At 39.1% G+C, this 21,877-nt stretch overlaps 1 protein-coding gene across 1 annotated transcript in view; it reads left to right on the plus strand.

Moving 5' to 3' along the window:
* Window positions 1–21,877, plus strand: part of SNX3 (sorting nexin 3) — a 43,642-nt gene that overhangs the window by 14,330 nt on the left and 7,435 nt on the right. The window contains exon 2 of the mRNA XM_046006186.1: window positions 20,997–21,092. Within this exon, the coding sequence (XP_045862142.1) occupies window positions 20,997–21,092 (96 nt within the window). The remainder of the gene's footprint in view (window positions 1–20,996; window positions 21,093–21,877) is intronic.

The following is a 21,877-nucleotide window of genomic DNA, read 5'->3' on the forward strand; positions in this document are numbered from 1 at the left end:
TCATTGTTTTTCTGTTCCTCCTTTACCGCTTTTTTAATTAAATAGATGTTTTTAATATACCATTTTAATTCTAAGACCTTTTAAAATTCTTCTTTAAATTATTAGTGTTTGAGCTAGGAATTTACAATCACAGTGTGATTCGCTTTAATGCTAACTTAATTTCAGTAAAATATAGAAACTTTGCTCCAAATATAGCCAGTTCCTCCCCCTTTCTTTGTTTTATATTGTCATGTGTATTATATCTTGACTTAGTACAGGGGTAACAGTAGAGGTTTATAATTGTTTTATGCAGTTGTCTTTTTAATGATCTAAGAGAAGAGAAAAACACATTTATACATTTACTGTGGAATTACCTTTACTACTGCTCTTATTTCTTCATGTGGATCCCAGTAACCATCTGTTGTCATTTCTTTTGAGCCTGAAGGGCTTTCTTTTTTTTCTTAAAGATATTTATTTGAGAGAGAAAGAGATAGTGAGAGACAGCACAAGCAGGAAGGAGAGGGAGAAGCAGGCTGAGCGGGGAACCTGACATGGGGCTTGATCCAAGGATCCTGGGATCATGACCTGAGCCGAAGGTAGTTGCTTAACTGACTGAGCCATCCAAGCACCCCTGAAGGACTTTCTTTAGTGTTTCTTGTAAGGCAGATCTTACTATAAATTCTTGCAGTCTTTGTTCCTCTGGGAACAGTTTATTTCATATATATGTATGTATGTATTAAGTAGGCTCCATGCCCAGTCTGGAGCCCAGTGTGGGGCTTGAACTCACAACCCTAAGATTAAGACCTGAGCTGAGATCAAGAGTTGGACGCTTAACCGACTGAGCCCAAGGTACCCCTTCTCTTTATTTTTGAAGGATAGTTTTCTCTGGATATATTAGTTTTCTATTAGTGCATAAAAAATTATCGTAAATGGGGCGCCTGGGTGGCTCAGTGGGTTAAAGCCTCTGCCTTCGGCTCAGGTCATGATCCCAGGGTCCTGGAATCGAGCCCCACATGGGGCTCTCTGCTCAGCAGGGAGCCTGTTTCCCTTTCTCTCTGTCTGCCTACTTGTGATCTCTGTCAAATAAATAAATAAAATCTTTAAAGAAAAATTATTGTAAATGTAGCACCTTAAAGTACTACCTCACCAAATCTGGGCTTGGCTTAGCTGTGCCCTTTGCTCAGGTCTTAAGATCTACAGTCAAGGTTTGATCTGGGTTGTGGTCTCAGTGAGGTCTGGGATTCTTTCCATGCTTACATGGTGGTTGGGAGAATTCATTTTCTTGTAGCTATAAAATTTATAGTGGCCTTCCTCTTCAGGGCCAGTGGGGAAAAAATCTTGATTTCATGGGAACTGAAGTTCTCTTTTTAATCAGCTCACCTGATTAAGTCAAGTCGAGTCAAACTCTTGAGGAACTCAAAGATGGATTAGGGACTTTATCCGCAAAAGTGCTTCATCTTTGCCATACAGTGTAACTTAATCATGAAAGTGACATCCATCATATTTGTGGGTCTCACCCACACTCTCATGGGAGGTGTGTACCACTCATATGGGAGGGGTGGGAATTGGGACAGGTGCATGTCAGATTTCTGTCTACCACTGAATTTATAGACTTTGTTGTATTTTTTTTCAGCTTTATGGATATTCCAATGCTTCCTAGTTCTACTTAAGGGGAGAAGTCAGCCATTAATCTTGTGTGTCTCCCTATATGTGATGAGTCATTTTTCTGGTTGCCATTTTTAAGATTTCTAGTTGTCTTTGACTTATAATAGTTTGACCATGATGTGTGTAGCTATGGGTGTGTTTATGTTTCTCCTACTTGGAATTCATGGAGCTTCTTGGATGTGTAGTATAAAGATTTTCGTCAAATTTGGGAAGTCTTCAGTCATTATTTATTTATTTTTTCCTTTTATTGTCAGACTCTCATACTTGTGTGTTGGTACCTGTGACAGAGTCTCACAGGTTTCTAAGGCTCTGTTCTAGTTCTTTTTGTTCTTCAGAAGGAACAATTTCTATTGATCTGTCATTTGCTGATTTCTCTTGTCTGCCAGCTCAAATCTGTTGAGCCCCTCCAGTGAATTTTTCATTTCAGTTATTGCATTTTTCTCTCTTTCTTTTTTTATTTTTAAGATTTTACTTTTAAGTAATCTCCACACCCAGCCTGGGACTTGAACTCACAACCCTGAGGACAAGAAAGAGTTGCGAGGTCCACTGACTGAACCAGCCTGGTGCCCCAGTTTTTACACTTTCAACTTCAGAATTCCAACTTGGGTCTTCTTTTTTTTTTTTTAAAGATTTTATTTATTTATTTGACAGAAAGAGAGAGAGAGAGATCACAAGTAGGCAGAGAGAGAAGGCGAAGCAGGCTCCCTGCTGAGCAGAGAGCCTGATGTGGGGCTCGATCTCAGGACCCTGAGATCATGACCTGAGCCAAAGGCAGAGGCTTAACCATCTGAGCCACCCAGGCGCCCCAACTTGGGTCTTCTTTATAATCTTTTTTTGTTGAGGTACTCTGTTCCTTGAGTCATCATACTTTCCTTGAATCCTTTAAGCATGATTTCTTTTAGTTATTTGAGCATATTTATCATGATAGCTTTGAAATCCTTGGAATCCTTGTCAGCTAAGTCCAACAGCTGAGCCTCTTCAGAGTTACTTTCTATTGAAAACAATTTTTTCCCTGAATGTAGAATGCACTCTCTGTTTCTTTGCATGTTTCATAATACTTTTTTGTTAAGGGGAACCTTTTGTTTGAACATTTTAGACAATTTTTTTGGGTTGTTTTTAAATATTTGTGAGCATGAGCAAACACGAACAGAGGAGGGGCAGAGGGAGAAGAAGAAGCAGACTCCCCTCTGAGCACAGAGCCCAACATGGGGCTCAGTCCCAGGACCCTAAGATCATCACCCAAGCAGAAGTCAGACACTTAACCAACTGAACCACCCAGGCGCCCTTTAGATAATGTATTTTAAAGATTTTTTTTTTTTTAAAGATTTTTTTTTTATTTATTTATTTGACAGAGAGAGAGATCACAAGTAGGCAGAGAGGCAGGCAGAGAGAGAGGAGGAAGCAGGCTCCCCGCGGAGCAGAGAGCCCGACGCGGGGCTCCATCCCAGGACGATGAATTCTATCACCTTCTGCCTCTCCTACACAGGACAGGCTCTATTTCTGTATATTTTTTAAGGACATGCCTGCACAAAGTCTGTGGTGTGCTATAGCCATTATCTCTGATTTTTCCCCCCAGTTCTTGTTTTTTAAGCCTAGTTTCCTAAGGGTCACTCTTGGATTAGCATAGCTTAGTGGTTAGCCAGTGACTGAGTCAGAGGTTCTACGTAAGCATGTTGAGCCATTAAGGCCTCTGCCCTTTGACAGTGAATTTGTTTGTAGGTTGGGAATGAAATCAAAGCAAAAGCAATTTACAAGTTCCAGCTTCTGGTTCGTGCCAAGTCTTCTCATGACCATGACTCTTCCGTATCTGTGAAAGACCTTACAGCCAGGGATACATAGATGAGTAGGGTCCTTGCCAGTCTTTCCTAGGCCTGCATGCAGCAGCTTTGTGCAAGCACACAGCCTTTCAGACCACCAGGGATAATTTATTAAGGCCCATAGTGGTTGTGCCATTCTCAGGACATCTCTGCTGAGTTTCTGTCAGGTGTACCCATTTGTTTCTTGCCCTAGTCAGTCGTGGAACCATTGGCTGCGGCAGTTTTGGCCTTCTCCGTTGTTTGCAACCAAGGTCACTATTGTTCTCAACAGTACCCCCTGCATATGGAACTTTTCTGCCATTTTCTCTTAATCACTTACCCCCTCTAGCAGTGATGGCGCTGGTTTTGTCCCACACTGGTGAAACTACCAGTGACGGAGCTAGTGGGTGGTGGTTAAAACACCACAGACTTCCACTCTTATCTGAAGTTCACTGTTTTTTTCTTGAATAGATGCTTTTCGATTTGTTATGTCTTCAGCCAATTTTCAGAATCCTGATAGGGTGGTTTTTGACATGTTTGTCTAGTTTTATCATTGATTTGGGGCGAGGGAGTCAGAGATGTTTTACTTAGCTCTTCACCATTCCAGCAGCTCCCACCCTCACTGTTTTGCATTCTATCTTTTTTTGAGGTTTTCTATTTTGAAGAAGTCTTACTAATATTAGTAGCTTTTAGTAGTTAGCTTTTAATGTTAATTTCTATGTGCTCGGAGCACTCTGTGCAATGTTTAAATGTTTTTACAGGCCTCTTGATCAAATATTACTTAGCTTCTTGCACATAGTAGTTGTTTAGATATTAAGTGCTTAGTGGGGTTTTTAAAGCTTTATTTAACAGCTGCTTTGGGTCAGGTACTGTAACCATAATATGCCTTAGGATCATGAACTTTGAACTTGAAAAAAAAAACTCTCTCTCTCTCTCTCTCTCTCTGCCTATTTGTATGCATGTGACCCTAAGCAAGTTACCTCACTCTGCTTTTTGAGTTTCTTCAGCCATAAAATGAAACTTCAGAGGATAAAATGTGACATGTGGCTATACTGCCCAAAGCAGTCTACACATTAAGTGCAGTCCTTGTCAAAATACCACCAGCATTCTTTACAGAGCTGGAGCAGTTTGTATGGAAGAATTTGTATGGAACTGTGGAAGACTAAACAGCCAAAGCAGTCCCAAAAAAGATAAAACAAAACTGGAGGCATCATGATTCTGGACTTTAAGCTGTGTTACGGAGCTGTCATCATCAAGATAGTATGGTACTGGCACAAAAACAGGCATGTGGATTAGTGGAACAGAATAGAAAACCCAGAAATGAACCCACAGCTATATGGTCAACTAATCTTCGACAAAAGATAGAATATCCAGTGGAAAAAGACAATTCCTTAAACATATGCTGTTAGGAAAACTGGACAGCAACATACAGAAGAATGAAACTAGACCCACTTTCTTACATTAAAATAAATTCAAAATAGATGAAGGACCTAAATATGAGATAGGAAACCATCAAAATTGTGGCGAACACAGGCAGCAACCTCTGATGGCCACAGCGACTTCTTACTAGGCACATCTCCTATAGGGACTTCATCAAGATAGAAAGCTTTTGCACAGTGAAGGTATCAATCAAAACTAAAAGCTATGGGGCACCTGGGTGGCTCAGTGGGTTAAAACCTCTGCCTTCGGCTCAGGTCATGATCCCAGAGTTCTGGGATCGAGCCCCACATCGGGTTCTCTGCTCAGCAGGGAGCCTGCTTCCTCCTCTCTCTCTGCCTACTTGTGATCTCTGTCTGTCAAATAAATAAGATCTTTAAAAAAAATAAAATAAGAAAAACTAAAAGCTAGCCTCCATAGGGAGAAGATATTTGCAGATGACATATCTGATAAAGTATCCAAAATATATAAAGAACTTACCAAACTCAAAACCCCAAAAGACCCGGGACGCCTGGGTGGCTCAGTGGGTTAAGCCGCTGCCTTCGGCTCGGGTCATGATCCCAGGGTCCTGGGATCGAGTCCCGCATGGTCTCCTTGCTCGGCAGGGAGCCTGCTTCTCTCTCCACCTCTGCCTGCCTGTGTGCTCTCTCTCTCTCTCTTTCTCTCTGACAAATAAATAAAATTAAAAAAAAAAAAAACCCCAAAAGACCCAAATAATCCAGTTAAGAAATGGGCAGAAGACATGAGTAGACAGTTTTCCAAAGAAGACATCCTGATGGCTAACAAACATGTGAAAAAATGCTCAACATCATTCATCATCAGGGAAGTACAAATCAAAACCACATTGAGATACCACCTCACACCTGTCAGAATGGCTAAAATTAACAATACAGGAAACAGCTGGTGCTGGCAAAGATGTGAAGAAAGGGGAACCCTCCCGCGCTATTGGGGGGAAAGCAAACTGGTGCAGCCATTCTGGAGAATAGTATGGCGGTTCCTCAAAAGTTAAAAATAGAAACTACAATCTAGTAATTGCACTACTAGGTATTTACCCAAAGGATACAAAAATACTGATTTGAAGGGGTACGTGTACCCCAGTGTTTATAGCAGCATTATCTACAATAGCTAAACTATGGAGAGAGCCCAAATATCCATAGACTGATAAATGGATAGAGAAGTGGTATGCAAACACACACGTAAACATACATACACACTCAAACACATACAATGGAATATTACTTAGCCGTCAAAAAGAATGGACTCTTGCCATTTGCAGTTATGTGGATGGAGCAAGAGTGTATCATGCTAAGCAAAATAAGTCAGAAAAAGACATACTGTGTGATTTCACTCATGTAGAATTTAAAAAACAAAACAGATGAACATATGGGAAGGGGGACAAAAAAAAGAGAAGAAAACCATAGATACTCTAAAGGTAGAGAACAAACTGAGGGTTGATGGAGGGAGGTAGGAGGGGGATGGGCTAAAAGGCGATGGGCATTAAGGAGGGCACTTGTTATGATGAGCAGTAGGTGTTCTATGTAAATGATGAATCACTGATCTGCTCCTGAAACCAATATTGGACTGTATGTTACCTAACTAGAATTTATGTAAAAATTTGAAAAAAATGTGCCATGATATTTGTCCTATAGCCAATAAGTGATAATATGTTTGAAGTAATAAAAATTCCTCTTTAATTATTGAGGTAAATGACAATGTCTTCATTTTAAAGATGATGCAACTCAGAGAAGGAAGGTAACTTTTTTTTTTTTTTTAAGATTTTATTGATTTATTTGATAGAGACAAACACAGCAAGAGAGGGAACAAAAGCAGGGGGAGTGGGAGAAGGAGACGCAGGCTTCCCACTGGGCAGGGATCCCAACGCAGAGCTCGATCTGAGGACCCTGGAATCATGACCTGAGCCGAAGGATAGATGCTTAATGACTGAGCCACCCGGGTGCCCTAAAAGTAATGGATTTTTGTGTGTGTGTGTTTTTTTTTAAAGATTTACTTATTTATCTGAGAGAGAGAAAGAGAGAGAGCTGAGACAGGGCAGAGGAAGAGAAGTAGACTCCCCACTGAGCACAGAGCCTGATGTAGGGCTTGATCCCAGCACCCTGAGATTAGGACCTGAGCAGAAACCGAGAGTTGAAGGCTCAACCTACTGAGCCACCCTGGAGCCTCAGAAAAAATTTTAATGAGTCTTAAAGCCTCTAAGCCTAAAACGTTGTACATACATGTCTGTTACAATAATGCAGTCCCCAGTTTGCGTACCATCTTATAGAAATTTGCCCCATTGTGTTCTAGTATCCTTAATTTCTCTCTCGTTAACCTTGTCTATCCTTGTCTGTATAAAGTCTGCCAATCAGGGCCCATGTCCGTATATTTAGCCAGTGTTTGTGGTGGATTCCCAATTAATACTTTTATTCTGTATAGTTCTTAGCATTCTAAGTAACATCAGTGGCTTATGAGATTCATAATTAATATTTATAAGTGTCATGACTTAAAATATATTTACCACACTTCCAGATAGTTTGGGGGCTAGAGGTGAAGGATCTGGAATGATTTCCTTTTCTTAGAAACTTTACAACTCAGAGGAGAGGGGAAGGGAAGGGAAGTATGAGGAGAAAAGAGGCTAGACTAAGTACTCCGAAGTGAACTTAGATTATGAGGGACAGAACCCAGAATACACTGCTCTGCAGCCCCACCGCAAACACTTAATAGTTAAAGACAGTGTGCTGGCAAGAAATTTTTTAAATATTACTGACTTAATTATTAATGTATTGAAATCTTTGATGACAGGTTATAACTTGTGACCTGTGCTTTTTCCAGCGGTTTATTATGGGGGTTCTTAAGAGAGTTACTTACTGTGTCTAATAAAAGGATTTTGTGTGAGTGATTTGAGTACTTTTGGGTTATAGGAGCAATAATCACTCTTTGTGGGGCTTTATGGAAGGAATGAAGTATTTAAATACACTGCTGCCAGTCTCGTTCATATAGTATTTAATGTCATTGGTGGTCTTATTATAGCTAGTCACTCTCACAAGAAGAGAAGAGACATTATTAACAGAAGCATTACACAGGTCTTAAATAATTAAGACTTGGTAAGTACCCTCTTATTTTCACGTCCCAGGTACTATTTCATACTTTGAAGAAACACGTCGGTTTCATTCTTTTATAATGTAGGTGGCCAGTTATTGCATACTCTATTCTTAGAGATTTATCACGTTAGTGCAGAGAAAGCAACTTAAATTACAGCTTATTTTAAGACCTTGCTTTTGTTTAGAGTAGAAAATTTTCAGTTCATTTTATCACCTGCTTAAATTATGGAAAAACACTTCCATAATTAAATAATCCATAATCAATGAACTGTTTTAGATTTTCTGGGAACCTCGGCTGTTCAGAACATAGGAGGTAATAAGGAAGCAAAAGTCAAGAGCAAAGTGTTAAAAATAAAGAAGTCTATACGCTTACTAAGTACCATGTTTTTATATATGAAATGGTGTCCTCTCAGTGTGCTTTTTGTTGAGCATAATTCTACCAAAGTCAGGTTACTCATTCAGTTATCTGTTACTATGTAATAGACAACCCCAAAAGTTGGTGTCTTAAAACAACTAACATTCACTTTATCACAATTCAGCCGTCTGGTCAGGTCTTAAAAGGAACTGTTTATCTGTGTTTTCTTTGATATCTGCCGGAGCACCTTGACTGGGGCTGGAGGATTTATTTCCAAGATGATTCAGCCATATGGCTGGCTGGCTAGTTGGTGCTGGCACCAACTGGGAGTTCAGCTGGGGCTGTTGATCAGGTCCTGAGTTCTCCTTCATGTGAATAGCTAGACTTCTAACGGAATAGTGTCTGGGTTCCAAGAGAGAATGTCTTTTCATGAACAGATACTCCAAGAGGACAAACCTCAATTCACAAATACTTGGTAATGTACCATTCATCAAAGGTGCTTACATGGCCAAGTCGATAGGGGAAAGGATACAGAAAGCATGATTTACTGCAGGTATCCAAAGTAACCGCCTGCTCCAGTTCCAGACCCCCTCAGTCTAGTGAAGTAGCCTCCTTTGAGGCCATTGTGAAGCATTAGCATTCATAGCCTTTGGCTCAGTAATTTCACCTTCCGGGTTTGTCTTAAGGGAAGTATATAAATTCCCTGGATCTGTATTAATGCTTCATCTAACTCTCTCTTCCATAGCATTTTGCCAAGGGTGAGGTAGCTGGTTAATGCAGGAGTTGGGATTAAAACCAGATTGTCTGGTTCCCGAACTGTGTGCTTAATCATTGTATTGAACCACCTCTCATGTAGATAGCATCTGTCTATGATCCTGTTAATGATACAAATGAGACTCTCCTAACATTTAATAAAAATAGAAGTTGTATATATAGAAGTCTGAAAGGATATGTATCAAAATGAAATATATCTAGAAAGGAATGTATATTACTGTTCTAATTTTTTGAATTGTAAGGATACTTTATATGAGCCTATCATGCAAAGTTAACCTAATGTGTTTTTCATATGTATATATATTTTTTAAGATTTTTAAATTTTTGAGGAAGCTGCACCCAGCTTGGAGCTTGAACTCACCACCCCAGGATTTAGAGTTGCATGTTCCACACACTGAGCCAGCCAGGTGCCCCTTAGATGATTTTATTTCTACTCTACTTCTTTAATCCCTCCCACCCTCCAGCTTCATGCCATGCATAGTTCTTGATGGGGAGATCCTGTTTAGATCCCTGTAGTCCGCATGTGCCTGATACTGCGTATATAGAAGTTTAGAATACACTTACTGAGTAGGTTCTTAACTAATATTCTTCCGCTGGTTTCCCCGTTACAGTTTTACCTACAATGACTTTGCATCCCATTTCCAGTTAGTGTCATAAGAGTTAGTTACAAGTCACTATCCTTGAAGAGGTAAAATATCATGGCCTGTAATTATCTTGGCTAAAGACTAAAAGACTAAAGGCTAAAAGGCTAAATGACGGGGTCATCATGCAGATTCCTTAGCTCCCCTTCCCTGTCTCACAGTAGGTCTAGGGCAGGGGTTCTGGGGCAGTGATTCTCAACCCTGGCTGCCCCTTAAAATTGCTTAAAAACCCCGATGTTCGGGTTCCACCTCAGACTAACGCGAATGAGATTCCGTAGGTTGTGGCACTTGGGATATGTGGAAATGGGGGTGTTTACAAAGCTTGAGACAGTTCTCACCATGAGGCAAGTTAGGAAGATACAGAAAATAGTTTTGCACTTTTAAAATAGTTCACAAAAGGTCACAGACTATTAATAAGCAGTTTTCTTTCAGAAGCCTATATATGGGATGATATAAATGTTCATGAACTATTAGGAACCAGTTTTTCTTTTACAGTAGAATTATTACTGCGGTTTCCTTAAAGGCAAAAACTTTTCATGGGCTCACAAATGAGTCTTGTTGCCAATTCACAAATGAAGAATATGGTCAAAGTAGGAAAAGTATATGGAATTACTTGACTTACGCATTAAAGCAGTCTAGATAATTTCTTCTCCACTGTTTTGGATATTATGCTGTAAAGGATATTTCTTTCAGGTGGTACACCTGAAACTAATATCATACTGGATGTCAGCTATACTTCAATTAAAAAAAAAGGATACTTCTTTTAAAATAATGGGAAATTGTATCACTGGAAAGCCATGTCCTTTTTTTTTTTTAAAGAAAGAAACTAAACTAAATACCTTGGCTTACTGACAATCTACATTTCAAAGGTTCTCTGGACTAAAAAGCTTATTCTTCACTTAAATGACTTCTCCCCAGCCATATTTAGAGTTCATCTAGGTTATAAACCATATCTGCAGTTATTCATGCTGTTCCAGATGGGGTAAAACAAGTATCAAAAGTACTGACGGGGGAGGTAATAGCTTAAGCACGTCTCAGCTTATCCTTTATCTCTAGATGTAGATATTTGGAGAAATGCAGCCGTTTAATGAGAACAGGAGTGAGGCATCCATTTACATCTCTTAGGATTGGTTAAATAGAGTATGGTCTATTGAGTATACTTTTGATGTTGTTGCCAGTCTCTTTTCTCAAATGTATACATGACACTATCAGAAGAAATACTAGAAACACCTAGTAAACATTTTTCTAATATCTATTGTTAAGCTATATTCATGTGATCACATTTTGAGGCTTGGTTTTCTCTTCGGCGATCAGTGATCATCAGGTTACATATAGGGTATCTGTGAGCTGCTGACTTTAATAGGTCAGCCTGTGGAAGCGTGTCAGCCGCAGGTTTTTGGAGAAGTTTCAGTTCAGTTCAGTTCAGTTTTGGAGAAGTTTGGAGAAGTGACAGTTTCCTCTGCTTACATGTGAAGGGAGCACTTATTTTCTAAAATAGTGGTCTGTACCATGGTTTCAAAACTCTGCTCTATAGTGTGTAGTATCTGTTTGGATTTCTGACGATTTTACTCCGTGTCATTAGTAATACCTTCTGGGACATGGCTGGTTTCTCTTTTATATAAATGGTAGGGTTTAAAATTTTTTACATTTGCGTGCGGTTGCAGCAGTGTTGTGTTAGTTTCAGGTGTACGGCTTCATGACTGAGCGTGTCTGTAGGTTATGCCGTGCTCACCGCTAGATAGCAGTCGTGCAGTACAGGCGTACAGACATCACGTTTCATCCCTTCGGAGCTTTGTTTCTGGTATATTATTATAACATAAAAGACAATACTGAATAGCTTTCTTCAAGTTTTTAGTCTTACACTCTTTTCCGAGTTTTCTGAATATACCAGGTTCTTGTATAATTAGTCCGTTACCTTTTCATATGCTCTGCAAAATGCATTTTCCTCTTGCAATTGAAAAAACAAGATACACAGAAGCTTGAGAATCGCCCTGAATTTCTCCTGAGGCAAGTACAAATATTCTCTTGAGGCTTCATTTTAGCCAAATAGACTATCAGTCCTCTTCTGAATCTGATCACTAAGTCAAATTGTGAACCAAATGTCCTTAACATACCTGTATGTTGGCGCTATTGTTTGGTAGTCCAGTAAGCTCATCTCCTCATGGTTAAAGTCAGGCATATAACTTCACCTAAAAATGTGAATTTCTCCAAGAAGCAGAATTCATTTTATGCTCTGACAGTTCTTAAGCTTTAAATTTAGGTGGATAAATTCCAAATGGCACTAAATTTTATTATAACGGCAAGTACAAGAATAAGAAAAAGACTTACTGTAAAGAAGGGAAAAAGGTAACTTTACATTGGAGAAATCTGGCTAACTTAACCTTAATCAGGTGATCGAGTAACAGGACAAACTGACATCATGTCTTTCTGATGTGATGCGCTGAGACAGATTCAGCATCCCAGCCATTAGGAACATTCCTGCTGAAATGCAGGACATGCAGCTGGTTAAGAAGAAACAGACAAACTCGAATGTATAACGTATATCAAATATCTGGCCTTCAGTGTTTAAAATTGTCAGCGTCTTGAATGGCAAAACATCAGGAAGAGTGTTCTAAATTGAAGATCAAAGATACAACAAGGCAGAGCTTGATTCTTAATTGGATTCCAGTTTTTAAAAAGTCTTAAAGGGACGACTGTTAAAGTTGAATACGGACTGTACATCAGTGTTAATGTTCTGTATTTGGTCCTTGTTCTGTGGTAAAATAAGAGAATGTTCTTAGGGAATGCACACCAAAGTGCTTAGTGGTAACGGATTATGGTGTCTGCAGTTTACTCTCAAATGGTTCCGCAGAAATAACTGCTGCAGAAGATTAAGAAAGCAAATGTAGGGGCGCCTGGGTGGCTCAGAGGGTTAAAGCCTCTGCCTTCGGCTCAGGTCATGATCCCAGGGTTCTGGGATCGAGCCCCACATTGGGCTCTCTGCTTGGCGGGGAGCCTGCTTCCCCCCCTCTCTCTGCCTGCCTCTCTGCCTACTTGTGATCTCTGTCAAATAAATAAATAAAATCTTAAAAAAAAAAAAAAAGCAAATGTAACAGTAACAACAGTTGGTTAAAGGTAAAGGAGAGTATTGTAATAGTAGAACTTTTTGCTGATACAAAAGGGGTGATGTAAGAAAAGCAACTTAGACTTTGCAGTTGGGTGCTATGTATGGTTCTAGCATGTTTATATTTAATACCTCATTTCATCATTACAACAGCTCTACGAGATAGGGTTATAAGAACATGGCCTTCAAGAATCACATATCGAATTTATTTCAAAATATTTATCCCTTGAATGATTTCCCAAGCAGTAGAAAAGAAATTATCTGGGCTAGTTCAACTTCTAAATCATTTATTTTTATATACCCTCATACTGTTATCCTCAGTTTATAGACGAGCAAATTTAAAAAATAGATTAACTAGCCCAAGTCATACAGCTAAGTGACTGTGCTGGAATTTGAACCTAGACAGAGACTGAGCTCTTAACCACTGTTGTAATATAGAATATCATAAAGTATGTACTTTTATACTGAATGTGAGATACTGTGAGATTTGACAGACTGAGAAAGAGTAGGGTTACTGACTTTAATTTTCTTTGACTGCAGAAGGAATAGTATGAGTACTATAAAGTTTTGTAAAACAAAATATTAAAATCTTAAATTTGATTAAAATTTCATTTCTTTATTTGAAGCATTGAATGCTTTTATTTATTTTTTTTTAAGATTTTTATTTATTTGAGAGAGTGTGCAGAAGCGGGGTGAGGGCCAGAGGGAGAAGCCAACTCCCCGCTGAGCAGGGAGCCTGATGCAGGGCTTGATCCAAGGACCCTGGGATCATGACCCAAACCAAAAGCAGACGCTCAGCCACTGAGCCACCCAGGTGCCCCTGAATGCTTTTCATTATATTTTCTCTGTTTTTCTATTCTCTGTTTCATGTATTTCCACTCTGATCTTTATTATTTCCTTTCTTCTACTTGTTTTTAGTTTGTTCTTCTAGTTTCTTAAGGTGGAGGATTACTCATTTGAGATATTTCATCTTTTTTAATGTAGACATTTACAGCTGTGGATTTCCATCTGAGCACTGGTTTAGCTACTTGTTGGGTGATTATTTGAACCAGTCATACATGTTATAGTTAATAGTTTCTAAACTTGTGTACTAATCATCTGGGGAACCTTTTTAAAAGGCTCATTCCCAAGGCTCCTGGGTAGCTCAGTCAGTTCAGCATTGGTCTCTTGATTTCAGCTTAGATCATGATCTTGTGGTTGGGGAACCAAACCCTGTGTCCTGCTTCGGCACTCAGTGTGGAGTCTCCTTGTCCTTCTCCCTCCCCTCTGCCTCTCCTTGAACTTGCCCTCTCTCTTTTTCTCTAAAATAATTGAAATCGTGGGGCGCCTGGGTGGCTCAGTCAGTTAGGCATCTGCCTTCGGTGCCAGTCGTGATCCCAGGGCCTTGGGATCGAGCCCTGCATTGGGCTCCCTGCTTTCTGGGGAGCCTGCTTGTCCCTCTGCCTGCCGTTCACCCTGCTTGTGGTCGCATGCGCTCTCTCTGTGAAATAAATAAAATCTTTAAAAAAATAAGTTAAATCTTTGAAAGGTTCATTCCCCTAGAAACTGATCTAGTTGCTCTGAGGCAGGCTTCAAGACTGTTTTTGTTTGTTTGATTATAAAGACTGCCCAGATTGCTACCATCTGAAAACTTAACCAAGCTATACCCTGTTATTTGCTCATATGTTATACTTCCATTTAAGAAATTGTTTCAAGGTACCTAGGTAATTCTGAAGCATAACTGGGTTTAGGAACCACTGATATCTGGGCATATGGGTGGCTCAGTTGGCTAAACGTCTGCCTTCTGCTCAGGTCATGATCCTGGAGTCCCAGGATCGAGCCCCACATTGGGCTCCCTGCTCAGTGGGAGTCTCCCCACTCCCCCGTTCATGTTCTCTCTCTCTCTGTCTCTGAAATAAAAAAAAAAACTTAAAAAAAAAAAAAACTACTGATGTTGATTTTAATAGTGGTAAGATACAGAGTAGCGATTTTGGTTTGTCTCTTTTTCTCTGACTTCTTAACATTGCACCATTTATTTATTTATTTATCTGTCTATTTATTTATTTTAATTATTTTAGAGAGAGTGGTGGGGAGGAGCAGAGGGAGAGTTTTAAGAAAACTCTGCACTGAGCACTGAGCCCCACTAGGGGGCTTGATCTCATGACCGTGAGGTCTTGATCTGAGCTGAAACCAAGAGTTGGATGCTTAACCAACTGAGCCACCCAGGTGCCCCCCAAAAGTGTCAATAAGTAGTGCTGACACATTAACTAGTATTTGGGTTGTAATAATTAAAAAGGTATATTTTGGAATGGTGGGGTGTTGTTGTTGTTGTTGTTGTTTTTAGATTTTATTTATTTATTAGAGAGAGAGATCATGAACAGTGGCAGAGGGAGAAGGAGAAGCTGATTCCTTGCAGAGCAGGGAGCCTGACTCAGGGCTCAATCCCAGGATCCTGGAATCACGACCTGAGCTGAAGGCAGACGCTTAACCAACTGAGCCTCCCAAATTCCCTGATGTATAAAATTGTTTTTACAGACTTAATGAATTCCTGGCAACTTGCTTAGCTTTTAAAGAGGCAGATAATTATAATTCTTTGCTTTTTAAATGTAAAGTTTGGGCCATAGCCCTGACATAGCTTCAAATTATTATTAATACTGGGTTTCTTATATAGATGCTATAGGAATAGTTGATGTGTTTGTAGGAGCCTCTGTCTTTGCTTCAGATTTATAATGAAACAAGTTGTACAACTTTCACAGTTTCAGTAGCACAGGATGCTATTGAAAAGACCAAGGTTGGGTGCCTGGGTGGCTCAGTGGGTTAAGCCTCTGCCTTCAGCTCAGGTCATGATCTCAGGGTACTGGGATCGAGCCCCGCATCGGGCTCTCTGCTCAGCGGGGAGCCTGCTTCCCCCTCTCTCTTTCTCTGCCTGCCTCTCTGCCTACTTGTGATCTCTCTCTCTGTCAAATAAATTTAATTTAATTTAATTAAAAAAAAAGAAAGACCAAGGTTACTCAAACTTACCTTCAGCATTTACTAGTAATAAGTACCTATGCACATAAATGAAGATTATGGCTTAGTTTATGGTTCTTGCCTGATGATGGACTTTATTTTACTTGTCTCTGATGTTACATGTCTCTGATCACTGTTCCTACAAATAAAATACTGTGGTTTTATAGGTAAAATAATAGTAGCTGGCAGAAAATAGTGGCTTCTAGTTTATGCTCAGTCTGAGCACGTTAGAATAAGTATGGGGGAGATACGAATGTCAGGATGAGAGAACACTAAATGTTGCCTTTTGGAAGTTTCAGAGTTTTAGTCATTTAAATAAGTTAACCATATTGAAGTCTGATTTACATTTAATTTCAGAATTCACCACTTTATTTCTCTCTGGATAAGTCTGTAAAGCATTTTTAAATGAAATCTAAAGTAAAATCTACTAGGAACTTTTGCTTTAATTTGCCTCAGTAGTCTGGCTCTTGTGCATTTTCTTCAAGCCGGATAAACCTTAGAAGTGGCTAGAACAGCTGTTCTTTTTTGCTTGTTTGTTTAAGATATAATTGACATGGGGCACCTGCCTGGCTCAGTCAGAAGAGTTAGTGACTCGGTCTCAGAGTTGTTAGTTTGGGCCCCATGTTGGGTGGAAAGTTACCTAACTAAAGAAAACTAAAAAAAAAAATATATATAATAATAATTGACAATTACATTAGTTTCAGAAGTACAGCATAATGAATGATCCCATATTTGCATACTTTGTGAAATGATCACAGTAAGTCTAGTTAACATCTCCTACCATACATAGTCACAAAAAAATTTTCTTTCTTGTGATGAGAACAGAACCAACTTAGGATAGGCACCCGTTCTTAGGCCCCTCATGCACAAACATGGAGCTAATCTGTCCAGTTCTGTGGCAACTTCTCTCTTCTGTTTTTCTATTTCAGAGTTATTTTCCTGTTCAGAGATGTTTATTAAGTCCTGATGCTCACAGAGACACACCTTACTTAGCCAGATACTCAGGGCACAGTTTAACCTTTTCAGTTTTCCCATGACCTACGCTTTAGTGTACTCAGCATGTAGCTCACACTACTTAACTGTTTCCAAGGTCTTCGTACAGTGTGGCTTACTCCATGTGTTAAGAGAATATTGGCCAAATCAGTATCAATTCCCTTATGCTTTAATTACACAAATGGTATATCATAAAATGGTATCATACTGTATGGACTGTTAGGAAACTTTTTTTTAAAGATTTTACTTTTTCATGTAATCTCTGCCCCCAACATGGGACTTGAATTCATTACATTGAGATCAAGAGTCACATACTCAAAAAAAAAGAAAGAAAAAAAAAGGTCACATGCTCTTAAACTCTGTTCAATACATCTCAGGCTTTCTTTCTTTCTTTTTTTTAAGATTTTATTTATTTATTTGACAGACAGAGATCACAAGTAGACAGAGAGGCAGGCAGAGAGAGAGAGGAGGAAGCAGGCTCCCTGCTGAGCAGAGAACCTGATGTGGGGCTTGATCCCAGGACCCTGGGATCACGCCCCCAGCCGAAGGCAGAGGCTTCAACCCACTGAGCCACCCAGGCGCCCCCATCTCAGGCTTTCTGATCAGCCTGTGGCTGAATTTTAGTTTGTAAAAGCTGTATAATGTTTCATTTATGTTTGTAACAGTTTTATTAGATTTTGTTTATTATCACATGGACAATGCTTAAGTAAACTACTGAGATAGAGAATTATGATATAATACTGGTATCTTTTTATATATGTGGAAATATTTGTAGGATTAATTCCTAGTGGAACTGTTGGCTTAGAGGATTATTTTATTATTTTTAGTTTCAGGGGTAGAATTTAATAATTCATCGTTTGCATATAACACCCAGTGCTCATTCCATCAAGGGCCCTCCTTAATGCCCATCCCCCAGTTACCCCATAGTCAACCCTTCTCCCCTCCCGGAGCCCTCCCTCCTTTTGTTTCCTACAGTTAAGAGTCTCTTATGGTTTGCCTCCCTGTCTTCATCTTATTTTTAAGATCTATGCATTTGAAAGAGTGATAGATGTTACCAAAATGCCCTCCTTACAAGTTGCACCAGTCAGCCAGATTTTTCAGGTGTCTGTCCATCCGTCTGTCTCCTCACCATCACGAGGTATTAAAATGTAATACCTGCCAGTCTGATGAAAATGGGATCTTACTGTTTAAACTAGCATTTCTTGTGGGAGTGAAGTTGGTTGAACGTTATTGGCCTTTAGTCTTTCTATGTTCTGCCTCTTTTGTCAGCTTATTCATCTTTTCCTTAATTGTCTCTAAGTTCTTTACATTTTGATACAATTACCCTTTGTTTTATGTTGCAAATATTTATATACAATTTGTTCTTGGTCTTTCAGCTTTGTTTTTGTTTATGGTGTATGGTATTTTTAACCACATAAATTTAAATTTTTTGTATACTTATTCTTTAACCTCCCTAGTATAAGCTTCAAAGGGTTAGGGCTCCATCTCAGTCTTTACATTTCCTCAACTTACCTAGCACTAGCCCTTTTATAAATGTTCCCAAATTGTAAAAATAGTTGAATCCTCCTAAACCTGTAGTAAAAAAAAAAAAAAAAAAGTAATCACCCTCACTCTTCTCTATTTAGAAAAACAAAATGGAGCATTTTATGAGGGTTAAATAAGTTGAAAGTGACTGATCAAGAGTTTATAATCAACAGTGGTTTAACAAAAACACCTCCATGTTTTTTCATTTTTATTTTGATCAAGTTGTGTTGATCAGGAGGAAGTTAACAGGCAACCTTGCCACTCCAAATGTAATGGGTAAGTAATATTAAGAATTACATGATGTGGGGCGCCTGGGTGGCTCAGTGGGTTAAGCCGCTGCCTTCGGCTCAGGTCATGATCTCAGGGTCCTGGGATCGAGTCCCGCATCGGGCACTCTGCTCGGCAGGGAGCCTGCTTCCCTCTCTCTCTCTCTCTGCCTGCCTCTCTGCCTACTTGTGATCTCTCTCGCGCGCGCGCTGTCAAATAAATAAATAAAAAATCTTTAAAAAAAAAAAAAAAGAATTACATGATGTGACTTTATCAAAACTTTAAAGCAGTCCTCATGTAAAGAGAAAGCATAGCCAGCTGAGCAGACTAAATAGAAGAATTTTCTTTAACTGTGACCCCTTTTTATGTATAATCTAAAAATTTACTAGCTAATCGTAGAATGGAACGGACTTTTTCTCCTTCCCACTCCCCTTCTCTTAAAGTGAATCAGATATAATCATGATTGTGTCGAAAGTTCAGAAGGGAAAATGGAAGGTAAAATGAGCTGAATTGGCACTCTTCCCTCAACATTGTACCTGTAAGCTTGATATGTTGTTTCAGAGATTAACTTTATGGACTTCCGTACCCAGAAGTATGAAAATTCGCAGGGAACTCTTTTCACAAGCTTGATCTTAACGTATTGAATAAAGAGAGCAGCTAATCCCTTTTGTAAAGTAATTTGAGAGGAGGGAATTCAAAATGTAAAATCTCACCTGCAGAAAACACTCAATTCTATAAAAGCCTTTCTATCTTTAGACACTTACAAAGACTTAATATTTTAATGCGGAAGGGTGAACTTGGTTAAAAAGCCAATGGGTGAAATTAGAGAGAAATAATCCAGTGCTTTCTTTCTGGGAATTATCATCCTGCTCCCCAGGGGACCTAATTTTATTCCTTGTGGGGAATGAGAATACCCTTCTGTACACAGCAAGCCAGCATCTCTAAATATAAGCTTGACTTTTAGTATAATAAGAGTCTTGTTAGGTGCAGTTTTGCTCTTAGTCATTAATACAATGAACAAATGTTGTGGTTACCTGGGAAAGAAAATCCAAGTGCTTTTAAACCTCTTGTGAGATTTGGTTTCACGCTTGAAACCTATCCAGTGTTAGGCCCAGTGGCATCTGTAGAAGATTCCAAGCTGTAAGGTATACAGCATGGAGAAGTTAATACACTTTGGAAAAAGCTGAAATCTACTACAAAATGGGTTTGAGGCCCTGAATAAAAAACTTTTCTTGTGCTGAATGACAGTTATTTATCAGTGGCATTAAGTTTAACAAATGATCGACATTTTCTGAAGAGTAAGGTTTACATGATGGATGATGTCTCTTCTGGGGACACTTAACTTTTCTTTTCAGCTGTAAAATGGTTTGCTGTTCTACAAGTACAAAGATCAAATTAGAGACAAAGTATAACCCATGAGTATATAGTATTAAATAGCATTTTCAGTATGGTATGGCATTATTTTAGATCATTTCTGTCCCCTATAAACTTTGTGATATTATGTGCACTTTAAATTCTGTTCTTGCTAAAAAAGTCATGGTGGTATACTGCTTCTGCTAATAGTCCTTAATCATGAGTCATTTTAAAGTGGGTTTGGTGGTATATTTTCTCTTTTTCTAGGGATCAGTAAAAGATAATAGAAATCTTTCTTACTACTTTTAGAAGCAGACATAAGTGGTCCTTGCAGTCTTGTAAAGAGCAGTCTCCATTCCAGCGTAACCTCAGAGTTCTGGGCATTATGTTTTCAGTTCTTAAACTTGCCCTCAACCTATAAAGCTGTGGATCTATGAACTTGATCTAATGTGTGTGACTCCTGATTTCCTACTAGTAGTAATAGTGCAGACTTTGTACTCTTCCCCTGCTAGTTTCTCGCATTTTTTTAGAAGACCATTAAGCATTATCCTTTATTCATTTCTTTCATTGTGAAACATCTCATCCAGTCATCACAATAAAATACTTTGTATATCATGTCAAAGTAGTTAAGGTCTCTTCCCTCCTGTGAGCATTGTACGGTACAGTACTGTCTAAACTGGACAGCCATCGGAACGAGCTTTATCCCACCCCTGTCCACTTGACATTTCTACTGCTCACCAAAATAGGAAAAATGCCCTCTATTTATGTAACTGACCTCAGGCAGAATGACCTTCTAAAGCATATATGCAGACGTGCGTTTTTAAAAATTGTACTCCAGCGTAAATAATACACTTGTTTATGTTTAGCCAAGTTGTATTTTGTTAGAGGTAAAATGTCATCTTCATGATTTTCTTAAGGGCTTGCCATATTATCAGTTTGACAAACAGATTCCTCACCCCAGCTGTTTTTGAAGTCCCTATCCCATCCTTCAACTTAGGAATAATTTTTTTTTTTTAATTTCAGACAAATCTGCCCATTTTCAAGCTGAAGGAATCTACCGTTAGAAGAAGATACAGTGACTTTGAATGGCTGCGAAGTGAATTAGAAAGAGAGAGCAAGGTAAGAACTATTTGTAATGGGACTTTAAAGCCAAAGACTCTGAATTTTGATGTTTCAGAAAACTTACCTTGAATGAAGGGAGTAAAAGCAAGTATAATTTCTTTTTTTCTATTCAATTTCCTCTAATTTGTGGGAGATGGGGGAAGGCTGTAATTTTTCCTTAAAACTCATTCTTCCCTTGTCTACTTTAATGGCCCAGTTGAGGCCTTTACTGACTCACGCTTGGCCAACACTTACTTCTCAGAACTCTTGCTTTTACTTCCTTCCTTTCCCTCACCTTCCTCTTCAGTCTTGCCCCCCCCTTCCCTACACCTTCCTAAGTTTCTCTTCCTCAGTACATCTCATATATCGTTGTATTTGCAGTTCTTTTTCTTTTACTGATTCATAATACACTTTTTCTTTTTTTTTTTTTTAAAGACTTTATTTGTTATTTGTCAGAGAGAGAGAGCAAGCACAGGCACAGAACAGTGGGCAGAGAGAGAAGCAGGCTCCCTGCCGAGCAAGGAGCCAGATGTGGGACTCGATCTCCAGGACACTGGGATCATGACCTGAGCCAAAGGCAGCTGCTTAACCAACTGAGCCACCCAGGCGCCCCGTAATACACTTTTTCATCATCACACATGTACATATAGCCAGAGTTTTCATAAACCAGTACTTTCCTGTGATATGTGCTGATATTGTTCAGCTTAGCTTTTCAAATGATGGCCATGGTCTCATTGGTTGCTACATGCAATTTAAAAACACTGCTGTATACCTTGGTAAAGTTATCTTCTCTTAAAATTTAG

The sequence above is a fragment of the Meles meles genome, chromosome 5, assembly GCF_922984935.1.
Source record: "Meles meles chromosome 5, mMelMel3.1 paternal haplotype, whole genome shotgun sequence".
Taxonomy (NCBI): domain Eukaryota; kingdom Metazoa; phylum Chordata; class Mammalia; order Carnivora; family Mustelidae; genus Meles; species Meles meles.